The 20,218-nt window shown below is 31.8% G+C and overlaps 1 protein-coding gene across 1 annotated transcript; it reads right to left on the reverse strand.

Annotated features, from left to right (window-relative positions):
- Positions 1–559: 559 nt before the first annotated feature.
- Positions 560–4,332, reverse strand: LOC102587945 (GDSL esterase/lipase 1-like). Its single transcript, XM_006354259.2, has 5 exons — positions 3,062–4,332; positions 2,837–2,961; positions 1,947–2,192; positions 1,606–1,870; positions 560–1,137 (listed from the first exon to the last, which is right to left on the reverse strand). The coding sequence occupies exons 1-5, from the start codon at positions 3,315–3,317 to the stop codon at positions 914–916; spliced, it is 1,116 nt and encodes a 371-aa protein (XP_006354321.1). The 5' UTR covers positions 3,318–4,332; the 3' UTR covers positions 560–913.
- Between the last annotated feature and the right edge of the window lie 15,886 nt (positions 4,333–20,218).

Below are 20,218 nucleotides of genomic sequence, written 5' to 3' on the forward strand. Positions count from 1 at the left end.
AGGGAGTGTTGGAATTAATGCATTAACAAGGATATTATCCTTGATGTTTAATTTTTCTATATTATCTCTTAGCTTTTCAAGAAGTTTTTTAGGAGTTTATGATACATGTATATAATAAATTGTAATACATGTATCTATAGTTATTTGTGCAAGATCTTTGATTTGATATTTTGAATATTATAAATATAAATGTTGTTGATGACTGTAATCATCTCAAGTGGCATTAAATAGCCTAATAAAACTTGAGCATTCTCTAAGAAAGTATTTTCCTTTTATATTTTCTACAAAGACGAGGAAAAATGATGAAATTTTTTTATAAACATGATAGAATAAGGCGGGTTAAATCGTAGCGGATCAAGACTTGTCCCACCAAACTGTTTTATTGCCATCCCTACTAAGCAGACATAAGGCATCTATCCACAAAAAAAAAAGATAGGAAAAAAGATATTGATAGAAAAAATGATTTTTCAAGGTCAAGAAAAGCAGCTCTTTCACGTGGAAGAGATCACTACAATAGAAACATAAAGCTAAAATTACATTAAAAAAAAGTAACTCTTGATACTAAAAACTTTAATTTATAGGGGTTTTAGCCAATCGACCAAAATACATAACACTAAAGCTTACGTTCTACATGTACAGTTCAATGTCTCTCACATTATAGTTGGTATGAATTCAATTTTCCATCTTTTTCTGTCTTCTTCATGATCCCCAATATAATAAGAAAAAGTTTAAAAAAGAAAAGATAAAGTGACTTACAATTGGATGATCAACATTTTTTATGACGCAGAAAAACATAGCATTAGCTTAAATTGAAAAAGCTCAACCTTGAAAAAAATGAAATGGTACACAAACAACGAACACTTTAACTTGGCCACTAAAGAAGACAAAGAACGTAACGAACCAGTGACTATAGCTAGGCCAAGAGGGATTTCAAACTTTGAGACTCAACCACATTTGAATTTCCCTGCCACCATACTCGCGCAAAGTGATGGAAAGCCTTTTCAGTGGGATGATAAGAGTCAAATATTACATGCTCCTTCACATTTTTGCACAACTCATAAGCCTCTGCCATTCCACAACTACCAAATCCTCTATATGGACCAAACCCACAGCATGCCGCCTTTGCTTCTTTGAAACCTTTAACATAATAAAAGTTTCATTATGATCTCCATCCCCTTTGATTTACCTTAACATTAGGTTTTACTAGTGTAAATTATCAGATTATTTGATAGATAATTAAGTGCTTCCTCGTCTCAATTTATATGAGTTAGTTTGACTTGACACAAAATTTAAGAAAGAAAATTTTTTGTGACTTGTGGTCTGAAATAAGTCATAGTTATTTGTATGACTAGAAATCATTTCATTAAGGGCAAAATGAAACTTTAAAGGTTAATTTTTATTAAATATAGAAACGTGTCATTCTTTTTCATACTGACTAAAAAAAAAAGTGAGATACAAAGTTGAACAGAGGAAGTACTATATATGCCACTGTCCTTACAAAGTGAGTGCTAATATGAAAACATAAGATAGTTTACCTGCTATAACGAGTTAAAATATTCTTAACGTAATGTAATTATATTAGGTGGTAAAGTAATAGGAACGCACCATATGTTGAAGGATCTTCAAAGAGTTCATTAAGCGCATCAAAGATACTGAAGAATGAGTACTCGAAACCTCTTAATTTCTTCTTCAATTGTTTAAATTTTCGCGAAAGAGCTAAATTGTGCTTCTTTACTATAGAGTTGAGTTCATCCAAGCAATCACTATGAGGACCTTCCTTAAGAAAAGCAAGACCCCTAAATCTTGGTAAACAACCCAAAGGCAGCAAACCCTGGATCCCAAATTTTCTCCCACCTAACTTGTATATTTCCTGGTTTGAAAAAAACTCGACAAATTACTTATATAAACATGTTCAATGTATGAATTAAAAATACGTATTTGGTTACCATCATGACCGTAACGAAGCTATCCATCACCATATTCATGTATTCGTGCTCTGTTGCATAAGCTAAACAAGACATGTCTGAAGGTATATCTGGAATGTCATAAAGACGTAGATAATCGTTGTTGCCTATGCTGAACAAGTAGACTGCATTGGATAACAATGCCTTTGAACCTTTTTTCCCTAGTTGTGCCTTCAACTTTTTTCTTATAATCTTAAAATTGCCTAATTGAGTATTTAGGGAGATCACCTGTAAGGTCAATTAAGATGGTAAGAGAAAGCAATATTTGTACAATAAGGTCATATAATTTCTTTGAGAGGCATTATTTGTTGATTTGGTAAAAAATGTATCTAATAACATAACATAAGAAATTTAACTAATACTAATCGTGTAAAAATATATTTATGTATATATAATAACTTCAATTCTTGTAATATGGAGTATTATTTATTGGGGAAGAGTTAACAAAAAAGTAGTGAGTCAATCGCTACTAAAAAAATCACTATTTTTTCATTGAGATGTTAGGTGATTATTTCTAAAGATATTTGATTGTATCAGTTGGAAAGAATAGTAATTAAAAAAATTATAAAATTTCTTACTATTTCAATGATTTGTAGTGGGAAAAACATGTATTCCTAATAGTGATTGTTCAATTAAGAAAAGTTATCTGCAAAACACTTTTCTAATATTGTTAAACGTTATGAAATTTTTGTTGTTTTTAAAAATATTTCCAGTTGCATCTATTTATATAGAAAATCACTTCACTTCTTAACCCAAATGATGTAACGTAAAATACAACCGAAAAATAATATTAGCTGAGTGAATGGAGAAATGAACTCCAAACATTTATAACATTTTATATTATAGAAGTACAACTATTCAACTTTACCAACCTTTTCACTGTAGGTTTCATCTAGACAACCAGCACCAGCAGATGCAAAGTTCACTCCATGATTAATTGAATGATTGTGAAGAGCTTGGTAAAATGATGGAATCATTGGTAAATTTGCAAATTCCGCTAATAGTGATAAAAAATAATAATTACACCGTCAGTATATAAAACTTTTAAGTTAAACTCAAAAAATATAGAATAAAAAATTATAGAGGTGTGAAGGTACCAATAAAATCAGGGACGAGGCGGCCATCAGAAAATCTGCCAGTAGGATGCTTAAAATATGATTTTCCATATGGCTCAAAATTTGCTTTATAAGCTGAAGGATTGATTATGTAATTATTGTTTCCAGGATCAAACATGGAGTCTCCAAACACAAAAAGAGTTGTTTTCACTTTGTTTTGTATATCAAAACAATTAATTGGGAAATTAAAACAAGCTAGGGATATTAAAATGCAGAGATGAAAGCCTAGATTTCCCATGGGAGGACAGGGCAAGATTAAAATTTGAAACTTACTCAATTGTGCTTAATATACTTTGAATGAGATTTTATAATGGGAAAAATGACAAATATACTTGGTAAATGATATGCAAATATTCTCTGTTATACTTTTGGAATATTGGTGCTCCTAGCCTCCTACCGTTCAAAAACCATAACATATATGTACTTCACTCTGATGGAAGACCAAATAGAGACATGTGACGCAATTCTACGAAAGGACCCGATTTGACTAATTAATTAAACCTGAAATTTTAAAAACCACCCATATCCGCGTGTAATTCTTCTCTTTTCAGAATTCCAAAATACCCGAGAGATTTGTAATTAACCCGCAAAAAATCCACCAAAAAGCCACAAAAATGGAAGATTTAGACACCCAAATGGTCAAAATTTTGAATCAAAAGTAGAAATGAATAGACAAATTGGGTGAAAAATGAGAAGAACCAATAGAAAGTGCAGGCTTTGGTGGCCAACCCATCTTTCTTGTTTAAATCAATTGAGTAATTTGCATTCATATGCTTTCTTGTTTGGTTGGTTCATCTCATTTGATGCTTCTTTCGACATTGTTGTTGCTTTCGCTTGCAATGAATCTTCACTTCTTTCCATGACATCCATATGAATTTTGAGTTGAAATTTCCTAATTAATCCTACAAAGATTCATAATTTTTCAATGCTCGTCTGATACGACACTAAGGTGACGGCGTTCGTGGAGAATCGCCGGATGAAGAAGCTCACTGGTGTGAAAAGCAAGGAGATCCTCATATAGGTTATATTTTCTGATATTTGAAGAAATTTTTTTAGGGGAACTACAGGGTAACACATCAATTTCTATACAGTTGGGTTGAACAATTGGAGGAGGAGATAAGATGGTGAGTAATGGGTTATACGGGTGGGTTAAGTGGATAGATGGACGGATATGGGTGGTTTTTAAAATTTTGGGTTTAATTAATTGGTTAAATCAGTTCCTTCCGTAGGATTGTGTCATGTGTCCCTATTTAGTCTTTCGTTAGAATGAAGAGCATATTCCAAAAGTATAACAGATGATATCTATGTACTATTTATGATAATTCAAGATATATTTGTCTTTTATTCCTTTTATAATTAATGCCCACCTTATTCATGTTCTTTATTAGAGTAATATTTTTTTTTATTTAAGGTGGTTTGTATTAGAGGGCATATCTTGGATTTTGTAAAGATATTACAATTTGGTTTGATTTCATTAATTTTTTAATATAATAATAATTTGACGACCAAGAATACAATGTTAATAGGATTAAAATAAAATCTCGGACTCATTTATCTACTATTTAATAAAGTTGACCTTTATGACATTTTTATTTTATTATAAATAAATGGGAATTGATAGAGCCTTCTAATAATTAATGTTCACATCAATAAGTCAAACTAATAGTAATATCAAAGATAACTGACAGAAGAATCTAATTATTGGAGGCCCCATAAAAATAAAATGAAAAAATGCAAGTGAATATTAGGACCATCTTTAACCCCTCTAAAAAATTGAGAATTGGATCTCCAATCATACTCTAAAAATCTTTCTATTTTCTATTACTGCCTTTACTCAATAATAGTTGTCCAACATTGACTAGACACATCTCTTAAGAAACAATAAATAATAGGGGAAATATTACTATATTATTCTTTAATTTTATTAAATTTAATGTTTTAAAAAATATGTTAGATGATAAATAATACTCATTTCGTTTACTTTTACTTGTCACACTTTGACTTGACACATCTATTAAGAAAATAATTATTGATATAGGTATTTTATCAAATTATCCCCTATTAAATGATATTTTAAAAGTAATTTAAAAAATAAGTATTTAATGTTAAGGGTAACACATGGAAAAAAATTATTATTTTTTCTTGATATGCCAAAAGTGACAAGTAAAAATGAAAATTTATTTTAGGTTTAAGTGACAAGTAAAAGTGAATGAAGGGAGTATTTAATTGGTAGGGTAAAATAGACACAAAATGTAAATTATCTCAAGATTTTCTAAATTGAACAAATATTGTTGGACAACTATTTTTAGTATAATGGACAACTATTGTTGGACAGGGAGTAATATAGAGATGAATAGTAGTTCTCCAACCTCTCTATTTCCCTTTTTCATTATTTTAAAATAATTTCTATTATCTTGTAATAACATATTATTTTTTCATAAAGGCTATTAGTTAACTTTCTAATATTCGTAATTCTTTTAAAATGTAATACAATATTTAAAAAAATATATTCTTTAATATATACTACTTTGATCTCGAATTAACAATATTTCAAATATTTTTTTTCAATTTTCGTCCCTTTAAGTGATAATTTGATATTATTATTAATTTTCACCATAAAGAATGCACAAAATTTAAATGATAGACAATTTTAATTTAAAAATACAATACATAACATAATAATTGAAATACAAAATAACAATACAATACATAACATAATAATTTTAAAAGCCCCAACAATAATTTAGTAATCCGATAGGTCGTTTTCAGATTTAGCAATATTCAGAAAGAAATTAGTGTATGATCCAGAGGATTGTTGTGCTTGTGATTACGGTTGTGCTTGTTGATTTCTTTTTTGAATTATTCGTAGTTGTTCATAAAATTTTTAGACAGAAATATAATTTTATATTAAATAAAGAATTTGAAAATAATATATATTACATGAAAATTATATACGGTGATTTTTTTTTTAAAAAAAGAACAGATTTATATTATGAAATAAGAAAATGAGATATAAATAGAAATAATAATATAATATTAAGGAGAGAAGAAAATTCTTTTTTAGAGAGTAAAATAGAGAATTGAGTTGAAGTTGGTTGTCTAATAGAGAATTGAGTTGAAGTTGGTTGTCTGAAAAAATAGAGAACTTTATATTTAGAGAATAAAATAAAGTGTGCGGTTGGAGATGCCCTGACGGAGTAATTGTCACACAGACTCTTGAGTTGCATAGACTATTAATAAGGTCTTGCCTTTGGCCCGTTGATTGGAGGAGGACATATTCCTTCAAGAGGCTATGAGTACTAAAGAAACATAATACTCCCTTCGTTTCAAAAAGAGTGGTCTAGTTTGACTTGACACAAAGTAACAAAATAAAGAAAACTTTTGAATCTTGTAGTCCTAAATTAAAGTTATGTCAAATGTATAAAATTGTCTTTTAATCTTGTGGCCTTAAACATGCCACGTGGAAAACTGAAATTAAAATGTTACTGAAATAAGAAAGAGGTCATTTTTTTTTAAACAGACTAAAAAGAAAAGTGGATCATTTATTTTGAAACTGAGGGAGTGACATCCTTTTGCATTTTTCTAAATGAAATAACTAAAAGAAGTTAAAGAAAGTAAAAAGAAATGGAATGCAAGAGGTATTAATGAAAACATGGAGTAGACAATATTTGTGAGGGACATGCAGCTTGCAGGTGGAGACCTGCAACGCGCATGTCCCACACATGCTAGAAATATATAATTAACAACAAATCATCTCCCCTACATTCACACCTAAATTTCACAGATGGAGACTCGTGAAACGCAGTGAAGACATAATCCCATGCCTTCACATTCATTGCACCTACAACACACATATTCCTAGCATTGATTAACTCGGCGATAAACATGCCTCATATTACTTAGGCAAAAAATTCAACCTATTTTAGAACCTAAATGATACTCAGACTTCACAAAAAATCAATGAAGCTTTATTAAGCAAACTTAACGATATACCTTAAGAATTATGTTACCCATCAATCATCGAGAAATTTCAAGTTATACATACAATTAAGAACAGATAATCAGAACGTATAATCAACTCTCATTCACAATCAATAGTCTCACCCCTCATTATTATTGTTGATTCTGTATTCCTAAGATACTAGAACAAATTTTTTGAAGAACTTGGTAAGAAACAACAAAATTTAAAGAGTATTTTCAAAACTAGAAAAATTAAAATGAGTAGAGAAAAGAGAATCAGAAACTTATTAGAAATATTATACAAAATATTTTTCTCAAAAAGAAAATCGAGCACACTAAATACACAGTGTATCCTTAAGGAAATTATTCCCTTCAAGTACCCGAGGTTAATGAAATATATCTTCCCAAAATAAAACGATCTTACTCACCGGTGTATCGGTACTTATGCCCACGGTGTCAGCGAATTACTCAACGACAGTAAAGTACACTTAGAATACTAGATTTAGTAGTAGTAGAAGAAGTCCAATTTTAGAAAATTGGTTGTTTCTAAAATGAGAGGAAATCCATCTATTTAGAGACAACAAAGGGTAGTGTGAATACGTGTTTATTGTGACTTATCAGAAAGGTCACAACCTTTCATAAAAGCCACAACTTTTCATAAAAGTCACAACTCTTCATAAAAGTCACAACTCTTCATAAAAGTCGTAATTTTTCATTAAGGTCATTCATAAAAGTCTCAACTTTTCATTATCCATTCACACCTTTTAAAACCAAACAATCCCCCGCATGAATGGAGAATGACTCTAAGACAAAGAAATGGGCAACTGTGTATACTTTACAAGAAAAAATGTCACGACCCAAATTTACAAGTCGTGATGGCACCTATGTTCCCAACCGATAGGTAAGCCAACCCAATAAATTTACCAATTTAACTAAATAGTGGGTTGAAAAGTTAAACAACGAGTAAAATATCTCTAACACTAAGTCCTGTATAAATACGAAATGCGGAAAGCTAGAATACCACCCAAGAATTGGTGTCATAAGTACAAGAGCTTCTAAAATACGGTGCAAGTCTGAAACTAAATTGACAAGCCTAAACATAAGAGATGTCATGTCTGAAAACAAAAGGAACAGAATAAACCATAAAATAGATGGAGGTGTGGGCTACGGAATAGCCAAGCAGCTCACCACAACTCCAAGATACTCCAAGCTCGGACTCAAAAAGCTCAACGAGAGGTGCTCTTATTAGGAATCGAATATGAACCACAAAATAGTGCAACAAGTGTAGTATGAGTACGAAACCACGTGTACCCAGTATATCTCATAGACCGACAACGAAGAAGTAGTGACGGGAGTTCATATAAGAAAATTAGTTCTTTACTTATACAAGTCTATATTATACTTACCAGTCAAGTTTCACCAAATAGAGGTAATCAAATATCAAGTACTTTCCAACCACCAATAAAACACATAATCATCAAGAATGAAGGATGTCATGAGATGCAATGCAATATGACACGATGAAATGATATGCCTCCAAGTATTCTCTCAACCGTATATACATGATTCTCCTAGGAGATACATTGAGAGTTCATGACCCATGGGGGAATCGCGAGGTCCATATACCGACACATACGATCTCCACGTGTGTGCGGACGATCTCAACGCACTGTCATAAAATTAAACAATTTCTGCATGGACGATCTCCACGTGCCCAAATTATAATCTTAATATCTCACCATCCCCAATACTGACAATCTCAACATGCCCAACTTATACTCAATCTCATGTCAATGCATGTGCATAATATAATATCAATGAAAAGGAATGATGACGCATCTCAATCAAATATCAATATGATATGTAATAAGCTCAGCTATCACAACTATATGGGTTCAATAAAGAACAGAATCACACATAACAAATCAAGTCAATAATATATCAGCTAATGTCTATATGCTTTGGCATTCTCGGATTACAATACACATTCTATAGTAATAAACTTTCCCTTTATAACACCGGTATAGAATAAACTTTTCCTTTATAACACCGGTACTTGTACCAATGCTCGTCACACCATTGGTACGAGATCCCCATCTTTCGCCCTTACCCATGGTCTATTCCATTTTTAATCTTTAATTAGAAAAAAACATCCTTTAATGAAGTCTGGAAGTCTTAACATACCTTAAATGCCAAACACGTGCCACGAATTCTCAAGATTTTGTCTTTCCTTTTCGTAGGGCTTCAGAATGTTCTCAATCTATCAATTATACAATGTTCATAAGTAAACGAATCTGTAGACACCTATATGCTATATTTCTATCATAGACTCAAAAACTCATCAAAATCTATAATTAAGTTTATGAATCTTAGTGATAACTATATATGTCAAGTCTCATATTCCTAAATTTTAAGCCTAGGTTAAGTCATTTGATCTGGTTATCCAATTTGCATCATTATATCCTTTCAATATTGCTGGATATTTGTTATAATGCAAGGCATAGTTTTAAGTATGTTTAAATACACTAAAATTCTTTTCATTGCCATCCAATGAGTTTGATTAGGATTACTTGTGAATCGACTCAGTTAACTAAGAGCATATGCTATATCTGATTGCGTACACTTCATGATATACATCATACTTTCTAATACTCTAGCATAATTCAATGGTGAGTCACTTTCTTCTTCATTCATTTGAAGTGCAAAACTCACATTTATTGGAGTCTTGACGTTATTGAAATTTAAATATTTGAACTAGTCAAGTACCTTTTCAATGTAATGGGACTGTGACAATGCTAAACATTGTGGAGTTCTAAGGATTCTTATATCTAAGATCGCATCAGCAACTCCAAAAAGTTGTTTTCTAGCATATGTTTAGTAGCATTTACTAGGGCTGGGCATAAACACCGAAAAACCGAAATACCGAACTGAACCGAAGAATTTCGGTATTTCGGTTTCGGTATTTCGGTTTTCGGTTCGGTATTCGGTATGTGTTTTAGTATTTTTTGGTAGTTCGGTTCGGTTTTTGGTATATAATTTTTGTATTATTCGGTATTTCGGTTTACCGAAATATATTATATTAAATAATAAATATTATAATTTAAATTTAAAAGCAAAATTAAATTAGGTCAAAAAAGTGCACAAGAATCAAGACCTTTTGTGAGTCTTTTCAAACTTTTCCACTTTTCTGTGTTTCTTTACACTGTACACTACTATTTACTCTCTTTTCCACTTTTGAGTTTTGACTCAAGTGACAAGCAGCAGGCACTAGGCAGTCTGCAAGTTTTTATTCATATTTTTAAATTAAACAAAAAAAAAGAAAGTAAATTTATATTAATGTTCCTCGTTTTTGAAAGAAAAAAAGGAACAATGAGTCAATGACGGATTTGACGTCGGTGCCAGTCTGCAAGATTGGTGTCATGGTGTGAAACTTGGAAGATTCATACAATAATTTAAAAAACAAAGTTAAATACTAAAATAAGCAAAAGGAAATAAATATAAACAAAATAAACAAAAAAAATTACAAAATTGTAAAAAGCCCACAATAAAAAAAAACCGAACTAATAAAAACCGAACCGAAATAACATAAACCGAACCGAAATAATAAAAACCGAACCGAACCGAATTATTTCGGTTTGGTGTTCGGTACACATGATACAAGAACCGAAAACCGAAAAAAAAAAACCGAAACCGAACCGAAATACCGAATGCCCAGCCCTAGCATTTACGCCATTAGTGTCTTTACTGATGATCAACATATATGTCATCAACATAAAATAAAAAATGACCTTGTGATTTGGAGTGTCTTTAATGTAAACACATTTATCACTTACATCATTCTTAAATCCATTTGTCAACATGGTTTGGTCAGATTTTCGCATGACATTGTTTGAGTGCTTGTTTTGATCCATAAAGTGACTTAACAAGTTGGCACACCTTCTTTTCTTTACCAGAAACCACAAAAACCTTGGGTTGTTCCATGTAAATTTTTCTTCCTCCAATTCTCCATTTAAAAAAGTTGTTTCCATATTTATTTGATGAATTTGAAGATCATTTAGTGCAAAGAGGAAGATCAATCAACTTCCAAGTATGACTGCTCAAGTTAAATCAATCTTACTATTGATCACTTCTTTTCAAAATGATGAATTCGCAGAAGACATAGCTTCTTTAAATACATTAGACTTATTTTCAAGAAGAAATGTTACAAAATCATATCTGAAGGAAGTAGATGTCCTTTGACATTTACTCCGTCTCTAAATATATTTGTTAAGTACATTCTCTTTTGGTTCTTTTCAAGGTTTTTTACACCATTCACTAGACAACTCAAGTCTAGTTTTATAGTCCACAATCTTAGGTTCTATTTTGATCCTTTTAGGGATAGGAACTTGAACTTTGCTAGACACCCCCCTACTTCGAAGTATTTTAAGTTGGATTTCCTTCCTTTCCATTTCTTATATGGAATAGACTGTGCTTTGAACAAATAAAATTCTTTGTTGCTTCCTTTCTCAACAGACAAAACTTTTGGTTATTTCCTTTTGCTGTAAGGATAGCTTCCCCACACAAGTTTTGTAATAAACCTGAACTTACAGGTAAAACACTCAATATTTCCTCAAAGTTCAGTTTTTCCTTTTTACAATTTCGTTAGATTGAGGTGAGTTTGGGCAGTAATTTGATGGATAATTCTATTTTCCAAACATATTTCTGCAAAAGGAGATTCATACTTTCCATCCATATCATGTCTTATTCTCTTTTTTTTCAACTGATTTTCAACTTCCAATCTATATTGCCCAAATATTTATATTGCTTTATCCTTCCCATTCAGTAAATAGACCTAACAGTACCTAGTGCAATTGTCAGTAAAAGTTATGAAATACTTTTTTCCACCACAAAATGGTGTGGACTTCATATCACAAATGTCAATGTCAATCAACTCTAAGTGATTAAAGTTCCTTTCAACAAACTTATAAAAATGCTTAACATGATCAGTTTTCACAAGATTTTGTAATTGACATGTCCCAAGCGTTCATGTCAAGAATAGTTTAACTTAAGCAAGTAAGAAAAAATAGAAATATTGAGTTTGAAAAGACCCTCCGTGAGCGTAACACCTTGCAACTCTACTCTTAGAATCAGAATCGTTCGTTGTAAGTATATTAAATTTAAACAGGTGGTGTCCTACTTTTTCATGTATTTTTAGGTTCTTTAACAAATATAGAAAGCTTATCGGAAGTGATTTTGGGTCGTAAGTGTCACGCCTCAAGCCTACACCCTGGGCGGGATTGGCACTCGAGAACTATTTTGTCCCCAAGCGAACCATTGGTTTGGCTTACTACTCAACGGAAGACTTTACTCAACATATTGTACCTTTAAAAGTAAACTGAAACTCAAAGATAACTAAGAATGTATTAAAATAACATTCACTGGCCAAAGTGGCAACTCCAGTCTCAACATAATAGAATGAAAATGAAAAGACTAAAGAACTAACATCTGACTGTCTATGAAGCCTCTAACAACTGAGATGGACGTCGAGACAAGACCCACGACATCCTAATGAAATAACTATAAAGCAGTAAAAAGGGGTCCTCCGAAAGTAAGGAGGCTCACCAACTGACTCTAATTGCTCAACTAGATTAACGAGGCGCTGGATGCTGATCCTGGTTACCTGTATCTGCATCATAAAATGATGCAGGCCGAATGGCATCAGTACATTGAATGTACGAGCATGCGAGGGGAAAACTAAACATAACATAAGCTTGAAAGGAATCTGAAAAGAACACTTACCTTAGATTTACTCAACTCATGGATACTGAACTCAAATGCAAAGTAAAACAACAATAAAGGTGTCGTTTATACAAAGCATTTAAAACAGTATGTGACAACTCAATGTGTTAAAGAAATACAATAACAACTCAATTTACATACAAAGTAATATAATAACTGTGGGAGTTTCTCTAACCGACAACCATCACTATGAGCTAATGTGATGATACAACGTCTCTCCCACGCTGCCAGAACTATCCTATAACTTGTCGTGATATAGAACGCCTCAACTAAGTGGATCCACTAGTCTATGCTAAAAAACACTAAGGAATCATCTAAAAAGTATGACCATTTTTACCCATGATGGCTACATGGTTTATGGAGATTTAAGTTATTGTAAACTCGTCCCCATATCGGTGCTCAATACTACTCCCAAAATATACTCAGCTCATATGTTTAAAAACAAAACTTTTTATGTGGTTTGAGATAATTACACAAAAACTAGCTCAAAGGCTCTCTTGGAAATCAGTGTTTCCTCTCTTGTTTAAATGTGAAAACATTTACTCTTTGGGAATACTTAGTTCCCATATACTCATTTTGAAGAAATGAACTTCATTTGTTACTTCACTTAACTCAAAACTCAAGTCTTAAAACAAAGTTAAAACGTTTGCAAAAAACTTTTGAAATAACTCTAAGAACTCTCTAGACTTGGCTCTTAACTTTCCTTGAATTTGAATTTATGGATTCAAGGATTGTGATTTGTGACAGGAAGGATTTCATGATGTTTAAGAGTATTTTTAGATAGTTAAACATGAGAAATGATCAAGAAATCATTGTCTGGAAACAAGTCTGCGACGCGGAGATGCATTTAAATATTTGGTCACGAAATAAATTTTGAGGCAGAATGGTCTGTGACCGCTCTGCGAAGCAAAGAAGAATTTTCCCATCCTGAGGAACAGGTCGCGGACCTGGTACCTAGATTCGCCTGACTTTTTCCTTCTTCGTTTTCCAGCCCCAATTCAGCTACATTCGGTTCTTTTTCCCAAATTCTCTTTAGATTCAGATACCCAGTAAATGTACACAAGAAGCAAACTCAAAACAACTCTATAATTTGACGCAATAATCTGAAGAACTCCTCAATTCAGCGTAATTCAAGAACGAAAGCAAATTCAAGAACACATATCAAGAACATCAAACTCTCAACCCTTTTTAGGACGAATTCTTGCTGAAATAAACATGTTTGGCATGTGAATGAACAAACCCAATGCTATGAAAGTATCACATACCTCGTAGGGATCACCCCTTGACGAAATCCACAAGCAATCCTTCAAGAACTTGGCAATTCTTTGCTTCGTCTTCTCTTTTCTCTTCTCTCAAAACCCTAACTCAATTTTCAATAGTGTAAATAGAATCCCATTAGTAGATACCCCAACTTAATTACCAAAAATGAATTTAACTAATTGGGTAGTGAAAAGACCACAATACCCCTCTAAAATCCGGTTTTGACTTTTTTTTATCTAGACAGCCCAACTTCAAATGGGAATATCTCCCTCATACGAACTCGAACTTGTGCAAACTTGGTGGTGTTGGAAAGATAATTCAAAGATCTCTCCTACGGTATCTTTTAGCATACCTAACTCATCCTAATCTAGGAGTTATGGTCATTTGATGTTGACCAAAAACCCATACTAAACATAACTTAACCAATTTTCCAGATTTTTCATTCTTTCCAAAAATAACTCTTTCTAATTCTAGCTCTTTCACTTAGCGAGATGTACAGTAAGAGACCTCTAACACCAAGCCAAATTCAAAGTATTTCTATCGGGTAAGTTTTCTCATGAGTCCATATAAGGGTCAACTTAAACAACCATATCTCTTAGAATATTAAGAGTTAGGTGACCTATACACAATCAAATTAAAGATAAATTAGTTCTCTTTTCAACACCGCCAAGTTTGCATTAGTCCAAGTTTGAAGTAAAAAATTCTGACTGATTTACTAGAGATGCTCTAACATGGAAAAAGTTTCGTGATTGTTCCGCGATACGGAGTGAATATGAACCTCACTGTCCGTTGGAATAAAATTCCAACTTCCAACTCTTATTTACTTTCTATAGGGTAATTTTGTCTGAAAACCATTAGGGAGTCATCTAAATAACCCTAAATGTGTAGAAAATCAGTTTCTCATAAGTAAATCTTCCTATTCACTCCTAAAATTCTGTGCTCAAGAACTTAAGAAACATCAAGGCTAGGGTTCATCTTTCAAAATTCTCCATCAAACCTCCCCACTAAGGTATGTAAGGCTTCAATGAGAGTATTCATTCTCTCTCATGCCTAAAGTATTTTGATTCTCAATAATTTGACAAGATTGTTAGAAGCAAAGCTTGGACTTTCTATGAAATTATAATTTTCTTCGGAAACTCTTATTTTCATTGTTTCACTTTGATTTTGAAAACTTATGGTACCAATTTAGCATGATTTTTCTGGTCATTCAAACTATTGTGGATTTTAAGCATGAAAACAAGTATGATATGAATTACAACCTAAATACATGTTATTTCAAGATATGATTTTTGAGCTTAACATGATATATATAAGTGGTTTTCATACCTATAAGAAGTCACATAACTATGCGCCAACGTAGGATTATGTTTCACCGCTTTGTCGGTTGATGTTCTGGCCCTAAGAGGCTCATATTAGTGGATCCACATTGATATGATATGATTTTATATTCTGGCAAGGTATAGGACAACCCTTTCAACTGGGTTAGCAATTGGACATCATGAGCTCACATGGTGTATGTCGGTTATAAGAAACTCCCAAATTATGCAATTTTCATAATATAATTTTATGTCTATGGTTCATTTTAAATATGCTATTTTATGTATATGATTATGCAAGACTACCGAAAAGAATTCAACTTGTAACACCCTATGTTTTAGTCAGTTGAACTAGTGAGTTCTAGAGCCTTTAGGGTGAGGTTTGGAGTGTCGTATGAGGGTTAAAATCAAAATAAATGACTCCCGTTGATGTAATACAGATTACCTCAAGGCTATCTATTCACGAACTTCAACGTATTAATTGATCATTCACAAGGATGGAGGTTGTTGAGCATGTATGGATGACAAGGAAGGAGTTCCATGCCTTGCATAGGAACATATGCACCTTGTAGGAGTTTCTAGTTGGGCAACACCATGCTTGGATGATAGCTTGGAGCGAGGGAAGCCTAACGACGCAAGGAGGAGCAAGTGGAGATGTTGTTCCATTTGGCGAGCTGACCTCCACATCGGCGACTCGCCAAACCTGCTTGGCAGGGGTTCCAAGATCTCCAACTGGCCCAAGGAGCTGCGAAGGGGAAAGCTGCTCATTAGGCGAGTTGAAGACCATTGGCGCATCACCAAGTGGATTGGGCGATGGTCCCCAGACCGTCCAAAGTTCCAGTAGCTCACCAGCCAAGGCAAGGAGCAGGATTCCTTGCCGAGTACATTGGGCACATTGCCAAGCCATTTGGCCAGCCCGACTTGGCTCACCCATTGGCCAATTTTGGGTCACTTTTGGGCCCATCTATGTAATAATGCCTAAAACTATAAATAGGACTTTAGGGGTTCATTTTAGGGTGAGATATTTTGAAGGTTGGAAACTAAAAACTCATGTTTGAGTGTTGAGAACTTGGTTAAGCTTTTGTTGCCTTTTGTTAGAAACTTTGGTTGCTTGGGATATTGATTCCCTTGAGGTCATCGTAAGAGTTAGGTGCTATAGTTGGATCAATGAATCGAGGTCATTGGTTTAATATACCCTTTGGTTGCTTTTTGTTTCCTCTTGTGTGTCTATCTATCTATCTTTACTTTATTGTCTTTTGATTTTTGCATATTATCATTGTTTCTCTTGTGAGAATCATATCATTTAGTATTAGAGCCAAGCTTAGTAGAGTCCCTACGATTCTAGTCTTGGGTTTGTTGCTACAAAAAAAAGTGTTCAAAACGTTTTTGAGAAATTTCAGAAATGGGTCTTGTTGATTTGAGTCTTGTTTGAGTTTCTAAGGTTGGAATAGTGATCTCCAACACTATTTGAGTCTTAGGCTGAGATTTGAAAGGGTTTGGTTCACTATTGAAGAAACCACCATTGTTGGTTGAAGAAGCTTTGAAGAAGACAAAGTGGGTTTTGAAATCTGGAAGGTTTGGTAAGGAATTGAGTGCTAAAAGGTATTGGGGTTTGTTCCCTATCTCTAGGAGAGCTTGTATCTCAAATTTCGTGAAATTCCGAGCTAAAATTCTAAAGGGTTTTATTTTTGGGTCTTCATAGTTGTTCTTGAAGAACATTCAAATCTTCAAGGAAGGAATCTTCGAAAGAGAAAGAGTTTGATCCAAAAAGGAAGAAATAGAAAGTGTAAAGGTGTTTGTAAAAGGGGAATTTACCTAAGGGGGTAAATACTAAAGGACAAAGAAAGTGGGGACCACATGCCAATTTTTAGAATTGTGGAAGTGCAGCTTGAGGAATTTGGGTGAATCCCGACTTGGATCGCCTATTCCACTCGGCGCCTCGCCCTTTGGGCAGCTAGGTCACTGAGTTGGACCTCATTTTGGTGAAGACACTGGAAATAAAAATAAAAATTAGATAAATAATTAAAGACAGAGAGTAATTATTAGGAGATATCTAAATGGATTGGCACAATTAATATTACGTCAGAAAATCACCACTTTTGGTTCAAGTTCTTCATCTTCAAGATTTGCCCATTTTTTAAAGCAAAATATTTTATTAGCTCTGCATCATTATAGGAAGATTTCTTGACTCTCTTGCCTTTATTAGAGGTTTTGTTTCAAAAGCTCTTGTTTTTTTTTAATGATAATTTCTCTTCCTCACGTGACTTTCAAGAATATGTTGTACTCCCTCCGTTTAAAAAAGAGTGATCTAGTTTGACTTGACACGAAGTTTAATAAAATAAAAAAGACTTTTAAATCTTGTGGTCCTAAATTAAAGTTATGTTAAATGTACAAAATTGTCCTTTAATCTTGTGGTCTAAAACATGTCACCAAAAATTGAAAAATGTCATTCTTTTTGGAACAAACTAAAAATGAAAGGATGTCATTCTTTTTTAAACGGAGGGTTATTCAAAATTACATTATAAATTAATTTAACTTTTTAACTTTTTGCATGTTATTAGAGTGATAGAACATTATTTATCAAGATAATTTCTTTAAAGTCACTAAAATTTTCCAGATAGTAAATGAAAATGGTTCAATCAAAACTAATATGGTTTCTTACATTCTTCCCAATTAACTTCTAAAAACTAAAATTTTAAGTCATTATCTATTAAATTAATATAACTTAATGAGAAAATTGATTTATATTTAAAATTTTTATTTTTAGTATCAAACTTAATTAAAAAGGATAAAGGAAAATAGTCAAAAATTTATGCGCGAGTTCATGTGGGGCAAGTTTATGTGGAGCAGGGTATGACGGGTTGAAAATGAAAAAAATTGTTATGAAGGACAGAGTGGAACAGATTAAAAATTTTGCGGATTAAGCTCAATCCACCCCGCCCACCCCATTGCCATTTCTACTAGGAGCCACCTAATATAATGAAAGTGGTGATGTGGAACTTAACGGTTCAAAAGGTAAATATGAATTTAAAGTTGAATGATAGGGACAAATATAATAAAAAATTATAACAAAAATAAATACGACCTTTTTCTAAGAGTATAAGGACAAATATGACCATTTTCCCTTCATTTAATAACACACTTATATGCATCACTTTTAAAGTGCGACTTCACTTTTTCCTTTTGCTTCACTAAATAGTCACCTTAAGAAAGTTCTAATTGATTAACTTTTAGTTATCATATATGTTATGTAATTAAAAGTTATGAAAAAAAATAATACTATAAATTACATTTCTAACTTAAAATATTAATTTAATTGACTCTTAAAATTTTATCTATGCCACATAAGTTAGGATAAAAGGATTATATTATTTAAAAATTACGTAGAAGGTACTATAAATTATAATAATTAATAACTTAAAATATTAATTTAGTCGACTCCCGAAACTACGCCACATAAGTTGGGACAAAAGAATAACATATACTATTTGAAAATTACGCAAAAGGTACTATAAGTTACAATAATTAATAATTAAAAATATTTTTAAAATATATAAAAAGTTGATTGACTCTCAAAATTTCGTGTGTGCCACATAAATTGAGAAAGAAAAATAATATATATCATTTAAAAATTCTGTTAAAATTACTATAAATTACCATAATTAACAACTTAAATTATTTAAAAACCAAACCAAAATTTAGCTGCTTATATATATATATATAAGAATTGATTTTCTCTTTGAACTCTTTCAGACGTTTTCTTTTCTCCAATAGGATTCTTGTCTTTTTTTTTTTAGCGTGGCTTAGCTCAATCTCTTTTAAGGAAGAGTGATCATTTTACCAACTCCTAAATTTTAGAGATGTCAAACTCTTTTTTTTAGAAGATATTTCCATTTTTGAATTAATACATCTACTCCCTCTGTCCCTAATTACTTGTTCACGTTTCCTTTTATAGTTATCCTTAATTACTTGTTCATTTTGACAAATCAAGAAAGAACAATTTTTTTTTACCTATTATACCCTCAATTAACTGACTAATTACTTTGAAAAATGTAGAATTTTTTATCTACTTCATAATTAATAGGGGTAAAATGATAAACTCACTATATCATTAATTGTTTTTTTAATATGTGTGCCAAAGTAAAAATAGACAATTAAAAGCGAATAGATGAGCTTTGGACAGTCAGATATGCCCTTCTCCTCTATTTATATTTAATATTTTCTCCTTTTTAATTTACACTTCTTATTTTTTTCTTAGTATGTTATATATTTATGAATTACTAAAAAAAGTAAACTATAAATATAATAATCAATAAAATAAAATATTTTAAAAACACATTAAAAATTTGATCAACTTTTGAAATATAGTGAAAATAAAATATATTATTTTAAAATTACGTTAAGAGTACTATATATCATAATAATTAACAGCTTAAAAATATTTTTTTTTAAAACCTATTTAAAGTTGATTAATCCTCCAAATTTCACATATGCCACTAAATTGCGACAGAGAGTAACATATATTATTTGAAAATTATATTAATTAAAAACATTATAAATCACAATAATTAACAACTTAAAATATTTAAAATCGAATTAAAAATTAGGTTGTCTCTCAAAGTTTCCCATATGCCACATAAATTGAAACAAAGTGAGTAACATATATTATACTGTAAATCACAATAATTAACAACTTAAAATATTTAAAAAACATATAAAATTTGATGAACTCTTTTAATTTTATCGTACCACATAAATTGAGATAAATAAAAGGGAAAATTGTATAAAATAACAAACTATTAATTCAAATTAAATGCTATAACCA

Source organism: Solanum tuberosum, unplaced genomic scaffold (assembly GCF_000226075.1).
Source record: "Solanum tuberosum cultivar DM 1-3 516 R44 unplaced genomic scaffold, SolTub_3.0 scf00176, whole genome shotgun sequence".
In the NCBI taxonomy this organism is placed as follows: Eukaryota; Viridiplantae; Streptophyta; class Magnoliopsida; order Solanales; family Solanaceae; genus Solanum; species Solanum tuberosum.

What these genes read in the sequence shown, in the direction of transcription:
- LOC102587945 (XM_006354259.2), bottom strand. Translation starts at nt 3,317, where the DNA reads ATGGGAAATCTAGGCTTTCATCTCTGCATTTTAATATCCCTAGCTTGT. An exon ending in GCTTCGTTACGGTCATGATG is followed by an intron (nt 1,871 to 1,946) that starts GTAACCAAATAC and finishes TTTTCAAACCAG; the next exon opens with GAAATATACAAGTTAGGTGG. An exon ending in TGAAGATCCTTCAACATATG is followed by an intron (nt 1,138 to 1,605) that starts GTGCGTTCCTAT and finishes ATTATGTTAAAG; the next exon opens with GTTTCAAAGAAGCAAAGGCG.